Source organism: Idiotropiscis lumnitzeri, chromosome 3, assembly GCF_059441095.1.
Source record: "Idiotropiscis lumnitzeri isolate Australia: NSW breed Sydney's pygmy pipehorse chromosome 3, RoL_Ilum_1.0, whole genome shotgun sequence".
Taxonomy (NCBI): Eukaryota; Metazoa; Chordata; class Actinopteri; order Syngnathiformes; family Syngnathidae; genus Idiotropiscis; species Idiotropiscis lumnitzeri.
Window position 1 is genome coordinate 27,837,763 of NC_142393.1, and position 21,861 is coordinate 27,859,623.

General features: G+C 41.6%; 2 protein-coding genes across 3 annotated transcripts in view; both read right to left on the reverse strand.

Moving 5' to 3' along the window:
• Positions 1-11,655, reverse strand: part of mgat5 (alpha-1,6-mannosylglycoprotein 6-beta-N-acetylglucosaminyltransferase) — a 63,155-nt gene extending 51,500 nt beyond the window's left edge. Inside the window, exons 1-2 of the mRNA XM_088290120.1 lie at positions 11,465-11,655; positions 2,955-3,394 (exon numbers count right to left, since the gene is read on the reverse strand). Coding sequence (XP_088146246.1) covers positions 2,955-3,195 — 241 coding nt within the window. The 5' untranslated portion in view covers positions 3,196-3,394; positions 11,465-11,655. The remainder of the gene's footprint in view (positions 1-2,954; positions 3,395-11,464) is intronic.
• Positions 11,656-14,783: 3,128 nt separating this feature from the next.
• Positions 14,784-21,112, reverse strand: LOC148340699 (chloride intracellular channel protein 5-like). Of its 2 annotated transcripts, none has more exons than XM_088290452.1 (6): positions 20,630-21,112; positions 18,068-18,177; positions 15,978-16,103; positions 15,745-15,851; positions 15,490-15,659; positions 14,784-15,417 (listed from the first exon to the last, which is right to left on the reverse strand). In XM_088290452.1, the coding sequence occupies exons 1-6, from the start codon at positions 21,110-21,112 to the stop codon at positions 15,253-15,255; spliced, it is 1,161 nt and encodes a 386-aa protein (XP_088146578.1). In that variant the 3' UTR covers positions 14,784-15,252. The 2 variants fall into 2 exon arrangements, with proteins under 2 accessions (XP_088146578.1, XP_088146579.1); XM_088290453.1 differs by lacking the exon at positions 20,630-21,112 and adding an exon at positions 19,448-19,616.
• Between the last annotated feature and the right edge of the window lie 749 nt (positions 21,113-21,861).

Below are 21,861 nucleotides of genomic sequence, written 5' to 3' on the forward strand. Positions count from 1 at the left end.
CCAATCACATGGCTGTTTAGAGAGATGTGCTGTTGTGCTTTGGGCTTTTTGCAGTCTGTTGTCTAAACCTGGGACGTTTCTTGCTTGCAATAACATAAATGATAAGACAGACTACAACATTGTGGACAGCTGCCCTTTTGTCCAGCTTTCTCCTACACCATCACCCAAACACCATAGTCACATAATGTATAAGTCACGGTCAATTTGAAGCATAGACTTTGACCAGCAGGGTGTGCTAACATGCACTCCGTACAGCCCAATGAGTAAAAGGGTTGATGGTCGAGAGTGGTGCAGTCCATATAATGGGCGCGTCGCTTTACAAGGCGCTTTGGAAAATACGGTATATATATATTTATTTTTTATTTTTTTTATAAGGCATAGGCCAAATCCTTACACTACACTGTACGGTCATCATTGAAGTGTACACGTAGTAAAGAATCCAAATCTCACGCTCCCTTGAGGACATACAAGTGTAACATGGAGCAGCTCCAGGGGGTACGTTCTCTCTCCTAATAAGGCATTTATTTCTATCACGATTTTTGACTTGTTTTGTTTCATTCTAATTCAAATTAATTTCAAGGTAACTTAGTTTACTCATCGCATTTTTTTGCATCTGGAATGTTTGCATTTGTTTCACAGAATTATCATCTGCCAACAGAAGCGCCTCCTCAATGCTGAGGTATTATCAAGCCAAGAATGAAAAAAAGTTCCAGATACACTCAGGATAACATCAGGTAAGCAGCCATTCTCTTACTTTCTCATAGTTGCTTTGTTGATAATTAATTGGGAATCAGTAATTATTGATTTATTCTCCACTTCATGTTCGACAATCAAGCTTCTAGGAGGCAGTTGCTTGAACAGGCACTGCTGAACTTCTTACTTAAGGACCGCCAGGCCCTCAGCATTGTGGAGAGTGAAGGGTTCACGGAATTGATTGAGGTCTAATGAGACCAGTGCCATGTGAGCGTGTGTTCTCTACAGCAGGGGAAATTGCGCGCAAAAAACGCAACAGACTGAAATTAAAGACGTGGGAACTTTTTTGGGGGAAAAAAAAATTGTTAAGACAAAGCCCACAAGCTTCCCCATTTAAATACTTTTCTCTTAGTTTATTTTATGATACATGCTGACATTATTCAAATATATGGAATAATAATATATGAATACCATCATCCAGCCCGGCCAGATGCCCATTTTTGGGTTGGGGTGTGTGTGACAAATTTAAAAAAAGGGTTTGATTAACAAAGGCCGGGGGTTGATTTTAGTCTGGCCCATGATGCAGCCCTTGTGCATGTGATGAAGCTACTTGCGAAACATATGGCAAAAAAATTGCCTACGATTGTGTCAGAAGCGCCACTACCAACTGTGTTTGTATGAACAGACGTGAGACAGCAGTATGTGTTCAAGCGTGCCTGTATTTCCTTATTCTTACATCACGTAAACCCGTGCCTCCCACCTGCTACTGGGGCATACTATTACAAGAGGGGTGGCAATACAACAATTCCTACAACACCAACAGTGCGTACTTACTTGCATAGGGCACGATCATGGAGAATAAAAATGACGAAGAAGGAGACGAAGGAGACCATAATAAGCGCATAAGAAATTAAGCAGATTTGAAAAGTAAAAGCAGCAATAAATCATATCTCCTTCCGACAACAATAATTTGACAATTTTCTCCCCAAAATAAATCTGCAGTTGCATCAACAATTATGGCTTGACAGCGACTGTGAACAACAGCGCTTTTAACAAAACACGGCCAACTTCATCACTGCGTAGGCACTGATACACCTCAGAGCTTTTGCTCATTGTCTCACGTCTGAAGCAACAGAGTTCAGAAACTAGAACGTGACTGTACCATGTTGCTGGACTCTTTTTTATATCCGTCTTCTACACCGCTACATTAGCAGGAAGCAGGATTAAAAAAACAATGTTCTTATAAAATGCAGCTACTGGCGTGAAAAGTGGACTTGCACTTACAGTTTCCACATAAAACGTCAGTTTTACTATACTGGAAGTCCCAACCAGATTTCGCGCAAAGTTGGAATGATCTGGGTTGTGTTTTATTGTGTTGCCGTTGAGGACTTGTGGCAAATATGTCATGTATTACTTTGAATGCCTTAATGATTGAGCTCATAAACGCGACACTCTGAGCTTGAGTCTGGTTGCGAGTGTGGGAATGGAGAGAGACTTTGAGATAGCGTGTGTGCTGTGCTGCTCTTGTTTGATATCAACCACGGGCAAGCAAAAACTACGTTTTGGTTGTTAAATAAAATTGAGTTCACTGACAAATGCCTTCATAATCCATCCATAGTAGATGCTATAATAATTTATCGTACCACCACGAGACATTGTGTTACTTAAAGTATTTATGTAACTCAAATATTTGGAATAAATTGGTCATGTTTTCTCAAACCTTCTCTTGCCGATTATTGTTCTCTGTTTGAATAGTATCACTTGAATCTCTTCCATTTCATACTAAAAAATAAATAACTTCATGTATCATTCCCACCAATAAGATTGATATCGGATACCACTCTAGTCTGCAATATCTGTATCGTATCAGAAAGTTGTATTGGGACACCTCTACCAAGGAATGCTCATGGAGTGTGAATCCTCCGACGAATGTAAAATTAGAGAGAACAGCTGTGCTGTAAAAGCCATTCAGGAATATGTCCATTATTTTTCCACTTTAGCTTAAATTGGGCCATATACATTTACTGTGATGTGATTTATTTTTTACCATGATACAAATATTCGGCCATATCAAGTTCTGCGCAAACCTTTGCAAAAGCTTTGTAAAGGTTGCCCCACTGGAAGAATATTGGAATCTTAACCGAAGTAAAGAGCCCCAAAAGTACAATTTGGCATTCCAAAGATTTGGGTGGACAATGTCATATAAAACTGATATAAACCCTTATCATCTGTGACATTTTCTTTTTATGGACAGTACCCACCATAAGCAGTCATGGTGCCCACGTAAGGCCCATCCATGACACTTTGGTTCTCCTCAGCCAGTGCCTTGATGTAACGCTTGCTGAGGTCCAGGATCTGTTGCCGGAGCATAGCGCTGTTCTCATGGCTAGCTCGCTGCTGGATGGTGAAGTGCAACAGCATCATGCCCCAGATAAACCCAAAGCTGACCAGGAAGAAGCCGAGCTTTTGGGACGACAACTTCCACAAGAAAGGTGTAGCCATGCTCACTAGACAGCAAGTGAGGGGTCTATTGTTAAACTACAGGAAAGCTGCAACGGTCCACACGGGGTTCAGGGGGGCAGTACGGCATGGCTGTCAGTCAATGGTGCTTTTTGTTGGGCGCGGGTCCTCACGAATGTGATTTCTTTCTTTGGCCCATGTTGATGACAACGCAGCATCTCAGGATCCAAACTTCTTCATTCTACAGCAAAAAAGAAAAAGGGAAGCCAGGTTAGTTGATCGTTGATAAAACAGCGCTATTGTCAATCAGTCACAGCAATTCTCAGGGATAGAGACAGAGGCCAATCACAAATAGCAAAACGCCACCAATAACTGACACTCAGAATTATCATTTGAAGGAAAAAAAATCCCCAAAACATGAAAATTATATCCCCTGATTTTGTAAAAATCTAAATAATGAATGAGCGGGACATCTCCTGTCATCTTGTCATCCTTCAATAACAATGATGGGTATGCATGTGACATCAAGTTGATGTGGTAAGTCAAAGGAACACTAGCGCATGCCTGAATAACTACTGTCACCACAAATGTTCACTTTATAAATCATGTTTTGAGTGGGATTAAATTAAAGTCAAATCTACACATTACAACACCGTTAATTACAACAGGGCAAATTAATGGACGATAATAGTCTCCCTCCCAAGCACTACCTCCCTACTTCTTGGCAACCTGAAATTCAGCCATGAGCATTTTGATTGGCATCCATTTTGACCTGCAGCAACGACTATGGAACTGAGGATGTTAACACGCACATGAAAACAAAACTGGATCATGTTAGTGTCAAAAGAATTGAGAGCATGTAAAGAGAAGTGCATCATTGTTCAAATGATCAGGCTTTTAGATCTTTCCAGTCGAGTCCTGATCATATTGTTCTCTCTCACGCAATTCCCAGGACCAGGCCTGATGGCTGAGTGAAAGTGAGGGCCCAAGTCCATTTTAATGGCTGAGAAAACAGTTTTGAAGCTGCTGACTCCTATCAGGCCAATTCAATTCTTTACTAAAAGAAAAATTAAAAAGATCTGTCTCCGGTCACATGAACCAGAACAGCCTGCATCAAGAGCTTGGTGCCGAGCAGCACCGTGTAGAAGCTAAAAGTACGGTGGCCGAGAAAGGTCACAATAATTTCAAACTCCACAGCACAACAACACTGAACGCCAGCACGATTGCAAAAGTCACAACACAACATGATTACAAACGTCACAAGTCAACGGTAACTCGGAGCAACATCCAGTTGAAAGCTCGGTCACTTCCGTTTGTTGCTTTGTGTTGTGGAGTTTGCAACTGCTGTGACCTTTCTCGGCCACCCTACCGGTAAAAGTGCTCTCGGTGCAGGTTCTTGCATTAATTATGCAGCAGCTATGAAGCAATATCTATTCTTCACCTCAATATAAAATAGGCTTCCCGTCACAGTGGCTGATGTCTGTCTCACGTGAATTCACAACACCTTCCTCGGGAGAGGTGGGTTCATAGAACAGGCGACTGTTAATAATGAACTAAATGTCTTGTCAAACAGTCGAAACTCTCCAGTTTCAGTTTGCAGCCAGAAACACAATCAAATATATACGTCAAGGTAATTGAGCCAGTGATTGTTAGGCATCGGTGCAGATAATTGCTGTAACATTGTTGTAGCTATATATTGAAACAAAAACAAAAAAACAAAAGTCAAAAATTAAATGAAAAAAAAAAAATAAGCAAATTGATATGACTTGAGTTTTAGCCTGTTTTATTTACTTTTTGGTTTAGGGAGACACGCAGCTGATGCTAAGTTGCAATGGAGACCCTGTATCTTAATAGACTTGGTTACATACCCCACAACGATCACTTGACACTTGATGTATAGGTGTACAGGAATTCAGATGAAAATTATCAAGAAGCACAATCAAAAAAATTAGCAAAAGCACAATGTCTCATATACGTCTCACAACACAACTCTTTAAATGTATGAATTTGGCTGTTTACAAGACAACCAAATGATACCCTCGTAACATCATCATAGAAAAAAGGACGAGAAATAAATGAACTAATATTAGAGTTTGTGAGATCAGGAGAAAATGCAGGAAATGGGACAAAACAAAGATTTTTTTTTCAGATAACACATCAAGGGCGCAGGCGCGCGTCTTATAGGGAACTATACATATGTACATATATATTATATATTATTATTGCCGTATGCCATTCATTTAAACAAACACCATGTTATTTAATTACAAATGAACGCATTCACGCGCATATTTAAAGGCGCGACGCATTCAAACGACTCAAAGGCGCATACTGTAGTTTATTAAGCCCTTGTCATTCAAACAGCGTCAATTTCCCGTATAAGAAATGACACTTGTACGTAAAAGTCAATTTGCTGACGTATTTCACAAATTTACCTCGCAGACTTGACCTCCTCCACAAAGACGCCGTCAACGATTACTCTTGACGTTTATCTAGTAACATCCAGCCATGACTCGGCGTTTCTTGAAATGAGACAGGAGGCGAAGATGCACGGGAATTAGTTCCGGTGGAACCTATGCGTAACTTCATTCGAATAAATGACCAGTCGACTCGGTACAATACGATAATATTATGCCCATTAATCCGATCGACTAAACACAGAGTGGAGACGTGGTGTACAAGTAAAGGAAATCCCTATCGCGACGTGCTAGCGCCAGTGTTAGCCATGTCCGACGCTCGGCGCCCCACTCATAAGTCAAAATAAGGCAGTAAAATATGAACGGACACGTCCGCAAAAAAAATAAAAAGTAGTCCTAAGGTGGTTGGTCGATGCTAATGCATGCACCGCTAGAGGATTAGTTCACTACACATTGTATGAACATTAATTAAGGATAATTAACAATATTGTTTTAGAGTAGCATCGTATGCAAAAAAAGCATTAATGCAACAGTGGACATTGCACATTACACTACAATGTACACAAAACTGTTAAAGGTAAGGAAAAAAAATAATTATCTTATTTACTGATATGAAATACTTATAGCTGAAAAATGTTTCACGATACCAGTGGTTCTCAATTAGTTCCTGTCACGCCCCCCATACCAAAAAGAAAACAATTCGCGCCCCCCACCACAATTTTTTTTTTGCATTTCGTACTAATGTACATGTTCTTTGTATATTAATGTTAGATTGTCAATAAAATATCCCTTAACAAAGCTAAATTTATAGAAAAAAGATATCATTTTGAGAGCGACTATTGTGAGGATCTCGAAACTCAGTAGTCAGTACTATATGTTTTTTTTTTTTTAACTTTATTAACATGAACAAACCAAACAGTTATTAATAGGTACGTAATATAGAAAAGACGAAAAGAGCCAGGGGTATTTTAAACAAAAATTCTTTATAAATAACATAAAGCAACAGTTTTAATGTTTACTGTACGTTTTTTTTATGTAAACAATATGTTTGACGTCGAAACTCTTCGTTGTGATGACGTCAGCCATTTCTGTGTTCCAGCCTGAGAGCGTCTGCTAAATTGCTAACGTAGCCGTCGTCTTATTTTATGTTTAGTCAAGTAATGGTTGCAATACAACATTTCTGTTCATAGCTGCTGGCTCTCCGCCCAAACGCGGTTCGAGTCAGACTTCTGTTAAAAGTCGAACATACATCGAAGCAATTCATTTTAGCGATTAGCACACTTAGCGTCACCTTGCTCGCCTCCTCGTTTAGCACGCTACTTGTTTGCGGAGTCGTTTATTTGCCATCACGTAGCTTGTTGCTTCTGCTGTGCGCGGACTGACATATAGTTCAAATAAAGTCTGTTCTGCTACAACGCAAGATAGCTTGGCGCAGTGCATTAAAGTAGCGGCGAAAGAAATCACTTCCGGGTCAACGAGCTTTTTTTTTAATCAGTACTTCGTGACAGGGTGACACTTTTTTTTAAACCAGTACTGCGTGAACAAAGGCACAAACAGCTTTGACGAGCTCAAACTCGGGTTCTCTGAGACCGCCTTTTTCGGTACCAAAACCATGCAAAAAAACATGTTCCCCAGGGTCCCACGCGCCCCTCTCAGCATCGCATCGTGCCCCCCCAGGCGGGCGCGCCCCACTATTTGAGAATCACTGCACTATACAATAATCCCTCGTTTATCGCGGGGGATACGTTCCAAAAGTAACCCGCGATAGGTGAAATCCGCCAAGTAGTCAGCTTCATTTTTTTAATGATTTTACAATGCATTTGATTTGATGCATTGTTGCGGTTTGTTTGTGTGTGTAGATGGGAAGTTGTGGTCCTGCAGTGCCACCTTGTGGCATTGCTGCATTCCTTTTAAGCTTGTTATTTCTTCTTTTATCTTTTTTTTTGTTATTCAACTTGCGGGTTGCTTCACTTTGAGACGTGTGCACATGTGTTGACAGAGGAGCGGTAAAAATTCCATCTATATTAACACACACTAGGTATTGAGCATTCATTTGATTGTTTTGGGAAAGAATTGACATTGTGATTTTTCGTTATTTTACATTGTCCGTAGCTCAGAATCTCAATGTGTATCCCAAGCTAAGGCAAGATAGCTGACTGTCGGAACTGTTAACTAGCGCCCTTGGAGCGCGCAATGAGGTATGGTAGTGTATAAAATGTTAAATATATTACAAATGTAAATTATTAGTTGGGTGACAAATTGAAATGGTGTCATTTGATTCATTTGCATTTCTTCATTCCTTTGCATTGAGTTGATAGGAGCTGTAAGAGCCAGTTCTTATTGTGCTATATTTTATTTTAGGAATTTATGTTAGGAATTTACAAAGATTTAGTGCTTATAGGTAAACTAAGGGATTTAGAATTTAGAATTTACTGTGTTGTAAATAATGGTGTAGTTAATTTGATAATTCTGATCTGTGATTGACTGCGCATGCGCGTGTGGCGAGATCTGTACTGGGTTGTGTAACTTTTAATACAAGAAGACGAAAGAGTTCCTTTGGGTCCGTGTGAGTACTTGAATGAACGTTAAAGCTGTGGATAAAATGATGTGCCGCTACGGACGAGTCAGATCGAACTTCGACTGCCCACACTGATTAACGAAGCTTATGAGAAAAGTGTTGTGTATACATGATTGATATGTGAATTATTTGTGAAACTACTATTACAATTTGTGTTTTACTGTTGTTTTCATGGTGCAAAATGCTGAACATGCTTGTTCAGAGATAAAAGATTATCGACACCCGTTTGAAACTCTCTGCGTCCTTATTCGAAATCCAAGGGGCCGCTACACAGAGCACAATACCACTGTAAAAAAAAAAAAAATTCGAAGCAGCGATAGGTGAAGCGCGATATAGCGAGGGATTACTGTATACTTTTCAGCCATATCGCCCAGCCCTATTCTCGATCATATCAAAACAAATATACATGTACTGCATGTTTTGAAAGGATACCCCCATGTTAATTTGACAACCACGGGTGCTTCAGAAAGGGACTTTAAATCAAAATGTAAAAGGAAGGTGGTGGGCCACTACCTTATCTTAAACTTCATCTGAGCTGAATTTGGACCCAGAAGCATACAGGACACCGGAGTGATAAAACAGAGATTCAAGCACCAGCAGTTGAGTGAAGGTTTACAGCTACAATACGTCACAGATAATGCAATCCTCTCTTAATTTCATACCTCGGGTGAACCTTTGTACTACTGTATGAATGCCCTGCCAGTGATAACACTGGGGATAAAATGTTGAGTAAAGGGATCAGTTACTTAGTTTGAAGGTGCAGCAGTTCCTCTCTCATTTTAAAAGCGACAAAATTGGTGCATTTCTGAGCAAACGTGAGAGAATAGAAGCCCTTGAATCAAAGAAAAGCCAAGTGTTCCACATCCCTGCATGGATTCCATCAGCTCTGCCAAGCCCTCTGCCCCCCCTCGTTTCATCATCTTCATACCCACACGGCTTCTTCTGCCTCTCCAACCTAGCCCAGCCTAACACTCACACGCATGCACACCGGCTATGATTTCTTGCCAGTGAGGCATGCCTCTGAAGCAAAGCTCCTTTTCCCCAGGATTTATAATCCCAAGGGCTTCGGCAGCTGAAAGAGCACTTTGTAAAGCCAGGAGTGCTGTTGATGGCAGCTCACCTCTGGATGTTCATTACTCTCTGCATCAGTTTCCAGCCTGCAGCTTAAGGTTTCTGCTTGGTGACGCTGAATGATACAATAATACAAACCATTTAACCTATAAATGCTCATGATAAACTGTAGCATTCGCTTGTGTCTAATATGTTTCATTAATTTAGTATGGATAGTAGCCTACTGTATGCTAGAAACGGCTCCCATCCACGAGTTGGGGTGAGATGCAAAAATTCTATGTAAATCACTATTTCAGTGCCAGCCATTTTTAGATCCTCCTTTACACTAACATTTTGAGGGGCGGGGGCAGTTTAATGACACAAATATAAATAAGTACCTGTGATTTAAAGTCTGAACTCTTAAAAAACATAAAAATGTGCTTTTGGGATTGTTCCTGTTACAATGCCAAAAAAAAGTTGTATGAGTTCAATTATCTGTCTTATCCGGTTTGTAGACTGATATGACTTTCGTGATTTGCTGGTCTTGCGTGTTCTCCAACACATGGGAAGCATGCACGTAAAACGGCAAAACAAAAGAAGTGTAAAGGCTACCACAAACCCAAAAAGCAGGTTCGACAATTCAAGGAATAAGACCACATATTAGGGCTGGGCGATAAACCGAAAAGTTACCGTTACCGAAATTTATTACAATGACCGAAATCATTTTGCCGGTATGACGGTAAATTCGGTGTTTAAAAAAAAAAAGAAAAGCCTTTTCTGTCTGCGGCAATGTTCATGCCCCTTTAAGACGACTACAGCGCCTCTAGTCACGTGACTCCACCCGTCTGATCGAGAAAGAAAACAGACACGCGGTCGTAGCTGGCGATTCAAATCCAGAAGCTTTTTCACCACCCACAACACAACCATGCTGTGCTGAAAGTTCAAAGTGAGAAGCAAGGTTCGACAAGTGACAACAGCCCATTAACGGAGGCGACACCAAACGAGAGAACATCTCAGAGGTGGACGCGATAGCCTAGCACATGGCTAAAGAGAAAGCTCCTCTAGTTCCAGTGGCGCGCACAGGATTTAAACGCTTCATGAAAGCCGTATTTCCCGATATGGACTACATTAGGCCGGGAGCTTAGACATGTCAAGCATTTTGCATCTACATCCGACTTGTGGTCGGGTCGCAACATGGATCCCTGATTGAGCCTGACTGTGCATTACATAGATGACAAGTGGCGACTGCGCACCAGAGTACTCGAGACGGCACATTTTCCCAGATGATGCACACTTGTTTATTTGGCTTGCATTGACATTTTCTTTCATTTTATTTAGCATTTTTTTAATTTGGCATTATTTACATCATGACAGCATCTTGGCGCAATCTATTTGCAGAAAAAGATTTTGCAAGAGGTACCCTTTTTCTTTGTGACATTGTTCAAGTCATGCAAAGCAAGCCATTTGGAATGTTTATACAAATGATTTTTGTACTTTTATTTTTCATTGAAAGTAATGTGTACCAGTTGGTCAATAAAAACAACAGTCAATATGAATTTCCTGCATTTATTTTGATTTTAGTCCACGGGGGGAGTTTATCGTGCATTTATCGTTATCGAGGTAAAATTGCTCAATTTCTCGCGATATGGATTTGAGGTCATATCGCCCAGCCCTACCACATATCTAACAGCTCACCTGGCAGGTGACAGCAACCGCACATAAAAATCTGAACGTTGTTTCTAGTTGGGGAAAGGACATAAATATCAACATAAACACGAGAGGAAAGTAGCAAGTCGCGCTGGAGAGATCTAATAGCACAAGAGGTCATAAGAACGATGTACTAACGTGTCCGTAGAATAACAGGGTTGGTTGCGGTATGATACGAGAAATTTTGAACGGCAACGACATGAGCACGGTGACGTTCCCTGCGACAAGATCATCGGAAGATGCTACTGCGGGTGAATCTCAAAATACGCTACGTTAGCTAGTACACCTGCTGTATAAAAACAATGGGAGCCCTTACGCGCGACGCCAAACAAACAGTGAATACGAGCTCGTGTTAACATTAGCTCGCCAGTGGTCTGCAGCCCCTTTAGTTGTGCAAAGGCGTGCCAGGTCAGCTCCGGTGCAGCCTTCTAGGGCGACAACAGAAACGTCTGGGGCTGAAAGTGGCCTCGGTCGACCACCACTCACTCCATGACGAAACGAGAACCCCCGCAATGACAAGTAAGCAAGCGCAGAACGAGCAGGAGTGTCACGAACTTACCCCATGTGTCACTTTTTGTTGGGAGTCTATTGCAAGACGGCTCGATCGGGAATTGATTAAGCATACATAAATATGGACGAAGGGGATCATGAATTGGCTGCCTGGCTTGTAATTCCAGATACAACGCACGAGCCTCCCTTGCTCGCTCTGCCCACGAGCAAAAAAAAAAATCGAGTGTAGGAACCGTCTGCAAGTGTCGACATCCCGTTAAAGCGTAAAACGACATTCGACACCAATTAAATTTTGAATTCTCTTATGTTTACGCAAGGTTTTTATTTGAAAATATTTTATTGGTTCTTGCATTATGACGATAATTGGTATTGTTGTGCATTAAATATGCAATCTGTGAAACATAAAAATGGCGACGAAAAACACCAGACGCTCTCTGAGAATCCGTTCAATGAATGCATTGTTTTTACTGCCACCTTCTGCTTGGGAACAGACTACAACCTGCATCAGGCGGGGAAGTGGGCCCTCTTGCGTTTGACAGCAAACAAATAAAGAAATTAAGTTTAATTGGTGGGTTGGAATCCAAAATGTGTGACGGGCGAATGTTGGGGGGTTTCTGGCCTACTATTAAAATAAATTACTGCGGGTTGCCCACAGTTGACTAATTTGCGCAGTGTTGTAACGCAGCATTATTATGTTGTATTTATTGCCAACAAGTTATTTTTTTTCGACCAAATATTTACTGTAATTAGGAAAATATATTGTCTGGATTGTTCTATTCTTTGCTGCTTTGCAAAATATGGGAACGTGAAGGGTGACAATATCCTCCGTCCCCTTTTTTCCCCTGAAAGGAACATTTGGATTAGTTTAACAATGGCACGTATATAATAGGTTTGCATGTAAAAATTACAACAATACTAAAATGACCCCCGCTCCGAAAATGCTCTGATTGTATTATTAATATTTTTTTTGTGTGACGAAATTTTGCATAAATTGACATGCCCCCTTTTGTTGCTTGGCTTGTTATTTTTTTTTCCGGTCTCAAGAGTCAACAGCAGGGAGGAACTCGAGGTCATATTGCTTTCTTTTTCCCATTTCTGTTGTCTAAAACAGCGACCAATTGCTACCATTGTCCATGTCAACCTGTGAAAGTATAAAAGCGTTTTGCACAATAGTTAGAATTTATTGACATCAAACGTGAGCTCAAGTGATTACCTGGACAAAATGCAAAATACCTTGACGATTGAGTCTCCACTTAGTCAGGTTGAGGCGAACAAGAGCATGAATGCGCGCACGAACCCTGACTGGTTATATTTCGGACATTTAGCCATGCCAAAGTTGGGTCAACTCTCGAGAGGCAGAAGGCGGCTGACAGCGGGCAGCAGGCTTCAGGAGGAACAAGACGGTGCCGCCCCCCCCTCTGCATCGAAGGCGTGTGTGTGGAGAGGGTCCACACGTTCAAGTTTCTGGGAGTACAGATCTCCGATGACCTTTCTTGGACACACAACACCACAGCAGTGGTAAAGAAGGTCCATCAGCATCTGCACTTCCTGAGAGTCCTCAGGAAATTCAACCTGGACAGGAAGCTGCTGCTGGCCTTCTACCACTCGTCCATCGAGAGCCTGTTGACGTACTGTGTCTCCACCTGGTACAGCGGCTGCACTGAGGCGGACAGAGTGAGGCTCCAGAGGACAGTCAAAACAGCGCAAAGGATTATTGGCTGCCCTCTCCCCTACACCGCCCGGTGCCTCAGCAGGGCTCTCAATATCGTCAAAGACAATACCCACCCAAACTCACACCTGTTCGACCTGATGCCCTCTGGCAGGCGCTACAGATGCATCAAATCGAGGACCAATAGACTGAGAAACAGTTTCTTTCAGAGAGCCATCTCCATTCTGAACTCTCACACACACACGAGACCACCCTTACCTTGCAGAACAGCAACGTGATGTGTTTTTATATACAGTGGAACCTAGGTTCTCGACCATAATCCGTTCCTGAACCCTGTTCGAAAAGCGAATTGTTCGAACACCGAAACCATTCCTTTGCTGCTTGCACTGACTTTCTTTGGAGGCATGATTAGGGGCTAAAACACTTCGTACACCTCTATAAAACGCGAGAGCAAAACGCAGCACGTCCGCACGCGACAATAGTTGGTCATAAAGAGAGAAAGAGAGCGATCTACACCCGTACGCCGCTCAGCCCCCACCCTCGCGTGCGCACTCACGCGTCATACCGGCGTTCGAACTCCGAGGTTTGTTCGAACTGCGAAGCAAGAATTTCTCTTTTTTTTTGTTCGAACTCCGATTTGTTCGACCACAGAGTCGTTCGAGAACCGAGGTTCCACTGTACTTTATATACTCTATTCAGGCACTGGAGAGGGGAGTTCTCTAATCTCGTTGCACACTAGAGTACAATGACAATAAAGGGATTTCTGATTCTGATTCTGATTCTGATTGTGATGCTTAACTGTACGGCAAGTGAAGAGGGATGCATTGTATTAGTGTCAGCTACTAAATTGCCATAGGGACCGTTTTATGAAATATTCTATGGGAGCCACAAACTTTTCGGATATAATGAAGAAACATGTGTTGCTGCGACCCCGATGCCATCTTCAAGAGGATGGGAAAGACATGGAATCAACTTGAAAGTGCAGCGCAAGACAGAGCACTCTGGTAGTCTGTTGTCGACGCCCTTTAAAGGAGCGATGGACTTAGATAGAGAGGTATAATGAAAATCAATTTACTTTGAGTTTTTTCTTCTAAGTGCTGCACCAGAATGGTTGCGGATGGTTCTTTGTCTTTGTGTGTCCAGCCAGTGGTTGGCCACCAGTCCAGCCTCAGCAGGTGGCCACCCCTAGCCACGCCCTTTGTTACCATGTTCACAAAAGCCATCCTCAAATTGGCACACCACGTAGTGGAGCGGCTGCAGGGTGAGCATTGGGTCATTTGCATGAGACAGGACAGTCCTCTCACATCTGGCTAATTTCAAAGAGGCTCAAAAAGAGGATGAATAGTGTGATGTACTGTAAGGGGGAAGGAATTTCTACAAATAAAACATTGACAAAGCTCATTCTCATTGTGTATTTTTCCTAGAACATGTAGGTACTTACATGTTAGATCACATCATACCCAAGATGGCCCAGTTTCCAGGGTACAACCACAACCTACAACCTCTTTGACAAAATACTGGAGCTACATTGTTCAAAAAAGAGACATACAGCGCACTGCATTCAGAGGTTTTCATGAAAAAGGATTTATAAGCATTTAGTCACAGGCATTTGTAGTACTGTTGTCACACAGAAGTTCAGGCATGCTAAATTCACATTACTGTAACAATACATAATAATTTGCTGTACAATAGAAAGAGGGAAATTTGATGTCCAGCCAGACACAAAGCAATAAAATGTGATGCTGTGAGATCATACACTAAATGTACTTGTTTATTTGGACGTGTGCGAATGTTGTACCATTTTTTTTTAGTTTAAATACAAACTTAGGAGTGGTTTTTACAGCACAGTATGTTAACCGCAAAAGTGATGGCTCAAACATGTTATCATTTTGTATTAATGGTTCCATTTTACAAAGTTATAAAGCAACCTTCACAAGACCAGAGATGATGGGTTAGGTCACAAAAGTAATCTACGAGGCATGTTCTTTTTTAGTTAATCTTGGGAAAACAAGAATTCATCAAATTTTATTCCAAGAAATAGCATGGCATCACACTAGCAAGTTAGTCTGATTACAGACAGAGTTAAAAGTTAATGACAACACTGAATCGTGTTAGATGCTCAATTAATCAATTTATCATTTTGAAAAGTATGACAGAGATTTTGTGGCTCATTTCCCGAGTGTCTTAGCAACGTCTTTATACGCTAACTCGATTTCCACATCAGCTGCGCATGTGTTGGTGAATTCCTCTCTGCTGTATGCGTTACCAAGGTAACGCCACACGCCTCTATACTGGGAGGGGATGTCGTAATTGCGGTATTTCTTCGCCACAACCTGTGAGTTAGTTGGAGTACCATGGTCAACAGTCAAAGCAGCAACCAAGGACGGTGAATTGCTACAAATTACCTTGACAACATGAAGTTTGGGAAGGAGGTTGCAGTCAGCCAGAGTCAGCTCATCACCATCCAGGTATTTGCGTGTAGATTCTCTATCAACAAGGTGACCCTCGTTGGGTAGGGGGCTCAACAGATACTCATCCAGTTTTGCCAGAGCCTTGTTGAGACTCTGCTCTAATGCTGAAAAAAAACATGGGCAACAAGGTCAAAAGATAACAGAAGCACAGGGATGGCAATGCTTACAAACCTTAGTGGTTCAACTTACCCTTATTCTTATTCGGACTTGTGTTTTTAATATAAGCTGAGAATTTTGCAAACACATCGTTTCCTGCTGTGTTGGATAGACGATTTTTCACTGCGAGTTTGGGATACCTGGAGAAGAGGACGGAAATGCTTGAACCATTTTTGACCAAGGAGTCCTGCTTCATATCATGTATGCGTGCATGGGAGTGTGTTTGTAGGTGTGTGTGTGTGTGTGTGTGTCTATGCAAGGCCTACTTTGGTGGAGCCAGCATTTCCTCCAAGTACTCCTCTATTTTATTGACATCAGTTAGCACCTCCCCCTGGAATGTGAGGAAGGGTGGGTGTGTCCCTGGGGCCAGGTTGTGAAGGTCAGCTGGTTTCCTAATGGGGAGGAAGACACTTCCTTCACACTGTGTTCTTAATCACGATGCATCTGCAGTTTTCATTTTTGTAATTACATTTGACTTCCAATCATGACAAAAGTATTATTGCACATATTACTCAATATAATACAAAAGAGTTAAGTTTCTCTGCTGGCGATGTAACCTGAATTTTCGTGTAAAATGGAATTAACCCTTTATTACTCCCCGAATCTCTAAATATCTATACACGTTTTATACTCCATTTTATTAAAATAAAATTAATAATAAAAATAAAAAATACTGCACTAATCAACACCGCTGAGAAGTGGGGCCATCATGTGAAAAAGGGTTATGTTTACTTTACAAATCGACTTTGCATATGCGTCCCCAGTGACCCGCGTGTGCAGAAGAGATTACGTCACTCACCACGTGGTGTTTGCGGAAGTAAATGTGGTCCAGCGTGTCGGGGCATTTCGATAGGAGATATAAATACACTGTAATAAGGCCAGGCTTTTCAATTTCATTTCTTGGAGACGCCTCGTCATTGCCGTGAGAAAAAAAAATAATGTCTGAATTCTTACGAACACCACAAAAGTCCATTTTATTCTTCATGTTTCAAGAGGATATTTAAATTAAAGTCAAATATAAAGTCAATGCCGTTGCTCAAAACTACTGCCAGCACTCTCTCTCCGCCCACGCGGAGCGCAATTTGGGCAACGGATGACGTCAATGAAGGATGCGCCGTTTGGCTGTGGTTACGTCCCCCAAAAGAATCCCTTAGCCTACGTCTCCAATTTAGGACCCTATATGAAAGTGGCCGAAGTCGAATTTGAACATTTTTAAATTTAGCCGTTCAGACTGCCATAAAAAGAAAAAGATACAGGTCACATACGGGCAAAAAAAAAATACAATCTGGGTCCTATTTTCCCGTGTGCGTGTGCGCGTGTGTGTGCGTGTATCTCATTTGTTTCCAAGTGTTTCTGCATGAGACATGGAAATTATGTTATCAATGCCGATTGCCTGTCGCAGACGAGGGACGGATTGAAATACTGACGGAAATTTAGTGACAGACTGACATACCTGTCAACCTCGGACAGTGACTCCCCTTATAAACCAGTGTAGTTCCCCTTATAAATGGATAAAAAACCTTATAAACACAATCGCGGCGTTTTTTAATTATATTTTATTATCACTATTAAGTATTTAGCAAGAAAGACAATGTAATGGAAATAATAAAGGCAGTTTGCATAACATTCTTGCATTGTACTTCCAGGCCCAGCATGTATTCAAATAAACAATTTCACCTTTATTTTCATAGTCAGTGTTAACGTTTAATGTTTTTTATTATATTCCGATGTGCATGATTTTGCTGACATAATCTGCTCCCGAGATGGTTTAACTTTGAAGCATAGGTCATCACAGTTTAACTTCACCTGGAGTAGAGCTGTAAGAGTGTCAGTGCCCATTGTCTTTCTATATTCGGTGTGAATCTTTCTGACGTTGCTGAACACACGCTCACTGTCAGCATTGCTATGAGGCAGGCACAGGAGCACTTGGTAGAGCTGTCGGATGAGGGGGAAACGCTCTTGGCCAAATCCAGTTTTCAGCTCAAAGATTTTAGGCCAAAATTCTGTGTTAACTTTCGCTGGTTCGCTGCGCCAATCGTCGTCAGGGACCAGCGAGACGAGACGAGACGAGACGAGACGAGACATTTTTTATCCGAAAAGCGTCAGTCGATACCGGTTGGATCCGAATGGCGAGTCGATATCGGTCTGGACTGAAACGTCATTGGGATTTTTTTTTGTTTAACTTTTTTGTGGTTTCCCGTATAAAAGTCGTTATATGCCGTATGTGATTAGAAATTGTCAAAAAACGTATAAAATACGGGGAAACCGTATAAGTTGACAGGTATGGACTGAGGATGCCCACCTCTGGTATGTTCACCGATGTAATAGATAGATAGTGTGCCATCATGACTCCTACCTTTTGAGGTCAACTGTGGTGACATTGAAGACCACACCCTTCAGCCAAAGGACCATGAAAAGACGTTGTGAGAATGGACAATTTCCAATGCTCTCCCCATCACTGCCAGCCTGTACATATACATATACACACAATTGAGCTTTTACAGTAATAGATGAAAGACACAATGCAGGGAGTGTCTTTTTTTGTCTCACAAATTGGTGTAGCATTGACAGGCCACACAGAATATTTTGAAAAAGAATCAGTGCCCTTTTTTTTTTTTTTGCACGAGGGAAATGGGGTGGCGTGCATGTCATTGCTGGAGTGTGTGCAATAGGACACGTAATACGAGCCTAAACCCAGCATAAATAATCCACATTGCTTCCATTAGTTGCCTGACTGCTCAACGAGACCTACCACTTTTTCCTGCGGTTTTCGATTAATGAGAAATAGCTATTTTTGCCTTAACTCGACCACATCCATTGTTTCTTTGATTATCACACAAAATATTAAGTATTGTGTATTTTATAGACTGCACTGCATGAATGATTATGTAACTCATTTGTCGGTAGTAATAAAACATGTGTAAAAAAGGTAATGGAAAGAAACAAAATCTTATCATCATCTTCATACTAGATGCATAAATAAAGACAAAATGAGTTACTGTTTTAGTTATGCAGTAAATATGTTGCAATATGGTTAATAAAACAAGACCCTTTAGCTAAACCAGAGAAATTCCTGTCAGCAGCAGAATCCACTCTTAATATGATTCAAGAAATATTCATAGGACACCTGACAAAATACACCAAGATCACCGGTAGGCACACAATTACTTGAGATTCATTTCAAGAGCTGTATCAGTTATCTGTCTTAATATTGATTATTATACTTGGTCATTTCCCAATAATTTTGTCATTTGCAGTAATATTTCACTGCACTGCACTACACCAAGTGCTGCTCTCTTCATAATATTTTGCCCCCTTACATAGATTCATAAAATGTCAAAACTGAATAAATTATGTCATTTATGTATTTGATTCCTTCATCTTATGCAGATGTACCTCATTTGTTGCCAAAAGAAAAGATCCCTTGAAAGAAACAGGGTGCGAGGTGATGTGGGTCTGATGTGGTCTAATCGGTTTTCATAATCCATTTGTCGGAAGTCAGAAAACAAACACTTGTAAAATCTTCATAAGCCAAACCCAAGGCCATTAAAGCTGCAGCGCTCCACAAGGAAAGTACTCAGCTAATAATTCAGTGAGAGGGCAAGAGAGTGATTGTCCATGCATGTGGGTGTCATGTTCACACAGGGGCAAATCAACACAACAAAATTACGTCCTGTACAGAGCCTACATTATCTTTGTATTTGCAGCGTTGCACACACACTTATCAACACCCCACCTTGACGAACAATTCGATGTCTGGGTCCTTATCTTCCTCTGCTGGAATATCTGTCATAGTCAAACACACACACAAAAATGCTGCTTGTGCGTCCCGGCTCCACAAATGTATATTTGTGTTTGCAAATTGGACTCCACGTCCATTAATTGTCGCCTGTTTGGTGCTATAGTAGCTCTGTCACAGTCAGCTGATGACTGCCAGCGACGTGTGTGTGACAGAACCAAAGAGAGGGGTGGTTTCTTTGCGTGTGTATGTGTGTGTGTGGATGTGGGTGTGTGCGGGGGTGTGCGTGTGTGTGTGCATGCGCTAGAGAGAAGGAGAGAGGTGTTCAGTTTGTACCCATGGACTCAGCAGTGGGGCATGACGTACGGGTCAAAAATAGCCCCCTGGGTTGGGCCAGGGTGGGCCTCAACCACCAAAAGACGAGCAGATGTCACTGCAACAAAGTTAAATGAATCCTCATCAGACCCACCTATGGTTCACCCACACCACACTCCTCATTTTGCTCCACAATGCGCTGACCTCAGCTCATTGTTTTTTACAACATGAGTATTACCAACAGTCCAAATGACTTATCTTCACTCCAATGCAATGTAACCTCCCATTATATTACTTTCATTTACAACGCTGGAGTGTTCAAAGTGTCAGATTTATAAGTCCTGTATATGGCGGTGCGTTTGGACTTTAGTGCAGAAAGGGCTGATGCGGCAATGACAGCAGTTAGCCTCGTTATTGCGTGATCACGTGGCTCTCGTGGCTACTGGACAGGAACCTGCCTTGAAAGAGTCACAACATTCTCACCAGTTCAAGTTATATTTGGACTCATAGCAACTCCCTATGATATAGTTATAGCATAATGTTTAATATGTTAACAGGGGGTCTTGATAGTTGGTAACACTTATTAAGGGTTCATGAAATCAAGCTAGAATGTATACATAGGTGGGGTTTTCTTTCTTTCGGTATTTTCATAGACTTGCGCAGCTACAAACGGGCATTTGAGCCATTGTGGGAGTGAATACAGCTGATAGCTTGTCAGTCACAAGGTGCATAGATAGACAAACAAGCATTCACGCCTACAATAAGTTCTTAAGTGAGAATCAATCGCAAGCTGATCAGCCATGTGTAGCACTACACTACCAGCGGCCTACACATGCAACAAAAATCCTCTCAAATCATACCTACCTTCGCAAACAGGGTGACTTTAGTTTTGTCCTTCTCAGGCACTAGGTTCAACTTGGGTCCCTCTTGCTCGGATGCAGATGAAGATGATGTTGACGATGATGAGGCTCTACGTACCAAGTTGCCACAGTCCACCACCATTTTTGGAGACACACTCCCCCATTTGGACTGTTTGCTACTCGCTACAACTTCTGGCTTTTCCTCACCAGACAAAGTGTTTTCCTCATTCCCTTTGTCATCCCCATGTGAAGAGGATGATGAAGATGAAGATGATGATGAAGAAGAATTTTTGCGGGATTCCTTGCTCGGAAGCGGGGGTGCTGGGACCACAGGTGGGTTTGGTATTCCTCCAGAGGCCCAACCGGTGTTTTGGTACACTGGTGTTTGACTTGAGGGATCCTCGTATGGCATCTCATATATGCCCGATGTCTGGTTCTCGTAGATGATCATTGGGTTCTCATACACGCTTTCCTCAGAAGAATCCATGTTGAATGAAGTGGACGCAAAACAGATTGCCTTGAGTCTGACTCGGTGACAATAAAGTGTGAGTGTGATAACAATATACCAATATTATCACATATCATCCCAGGACTTTGGACTCAAACTTAGACAGATAGTGCCAACTAAGGAAAACAGTCTTGCTTAAAGGAGAATGCCGCAGTCACAGGATTTACGTCTTGTATGGAGCCAGATCGAAAAGGACAAACTACTAAATACAGACCTACAAAAACCACAGTGGATTTTTACATTAAAGCTACCTTCCTACTTAAGTTTGTAATTATAAGCGCAATACCCAAAGACGGCAAGCTACCCAATTAGAGCCCTTCCACCATTTCTGAAGGGTGATTGGTAGTGATGGGTAAATTACGTTTTTGTGAGGCACTGAACTACTTGAGCTTGTTGTTTTGGGAATTGGGTTCATTATTTCACACGTCGGTTCTAATGACCTCTCCTGACAAAAAGCAAAGCAGCGGTGCTTTAAAACACACACACCCAAGCACACGCACTCACACGAAGACTGAATATCACGCTCCATTTACAAATTGTAACAATATTATTCTTAGTTATGTTATGTTGCTTAGGGGGCGGATTACAGTGACGAACGGAAGAAAGAGGAAGTGACGTTTTCCCTATGTCAACAGACTGAAGTAACGTACTGTACTGCAAAAGTTAAGAAGTTAATAAAAGTGAAGTAAGCAAGTCAATGCTTTAATCGTCCACTCTGTATGAGAAAA

Excerpts from the sequence above, each read along its gene's own strand:
- LOC148340699 (XM_088290452.1), bottom strand. The coding sequence starts at position 21,112 with ATGGATTCTTCTGAGGAAAGCGTGTATGAGAACCCAATGATCATCTAC. Across the intron at positions 15,852-15,977 it reads GAAATGCTGGCTCCACCAAA|GTATCCCAAACTCGCAGTGA; the intron begins GTAGGCCTTGCA and ends CCTCTTCTCCAG. Across the intron at positions 15,660-15,744 it reads AAGTCCGAATAAGAATAAGG|CATTAGAGCAGAGTCTCAAC; the intron begins GTAAGTTGAACC and ends GTTTTTTTTCAG.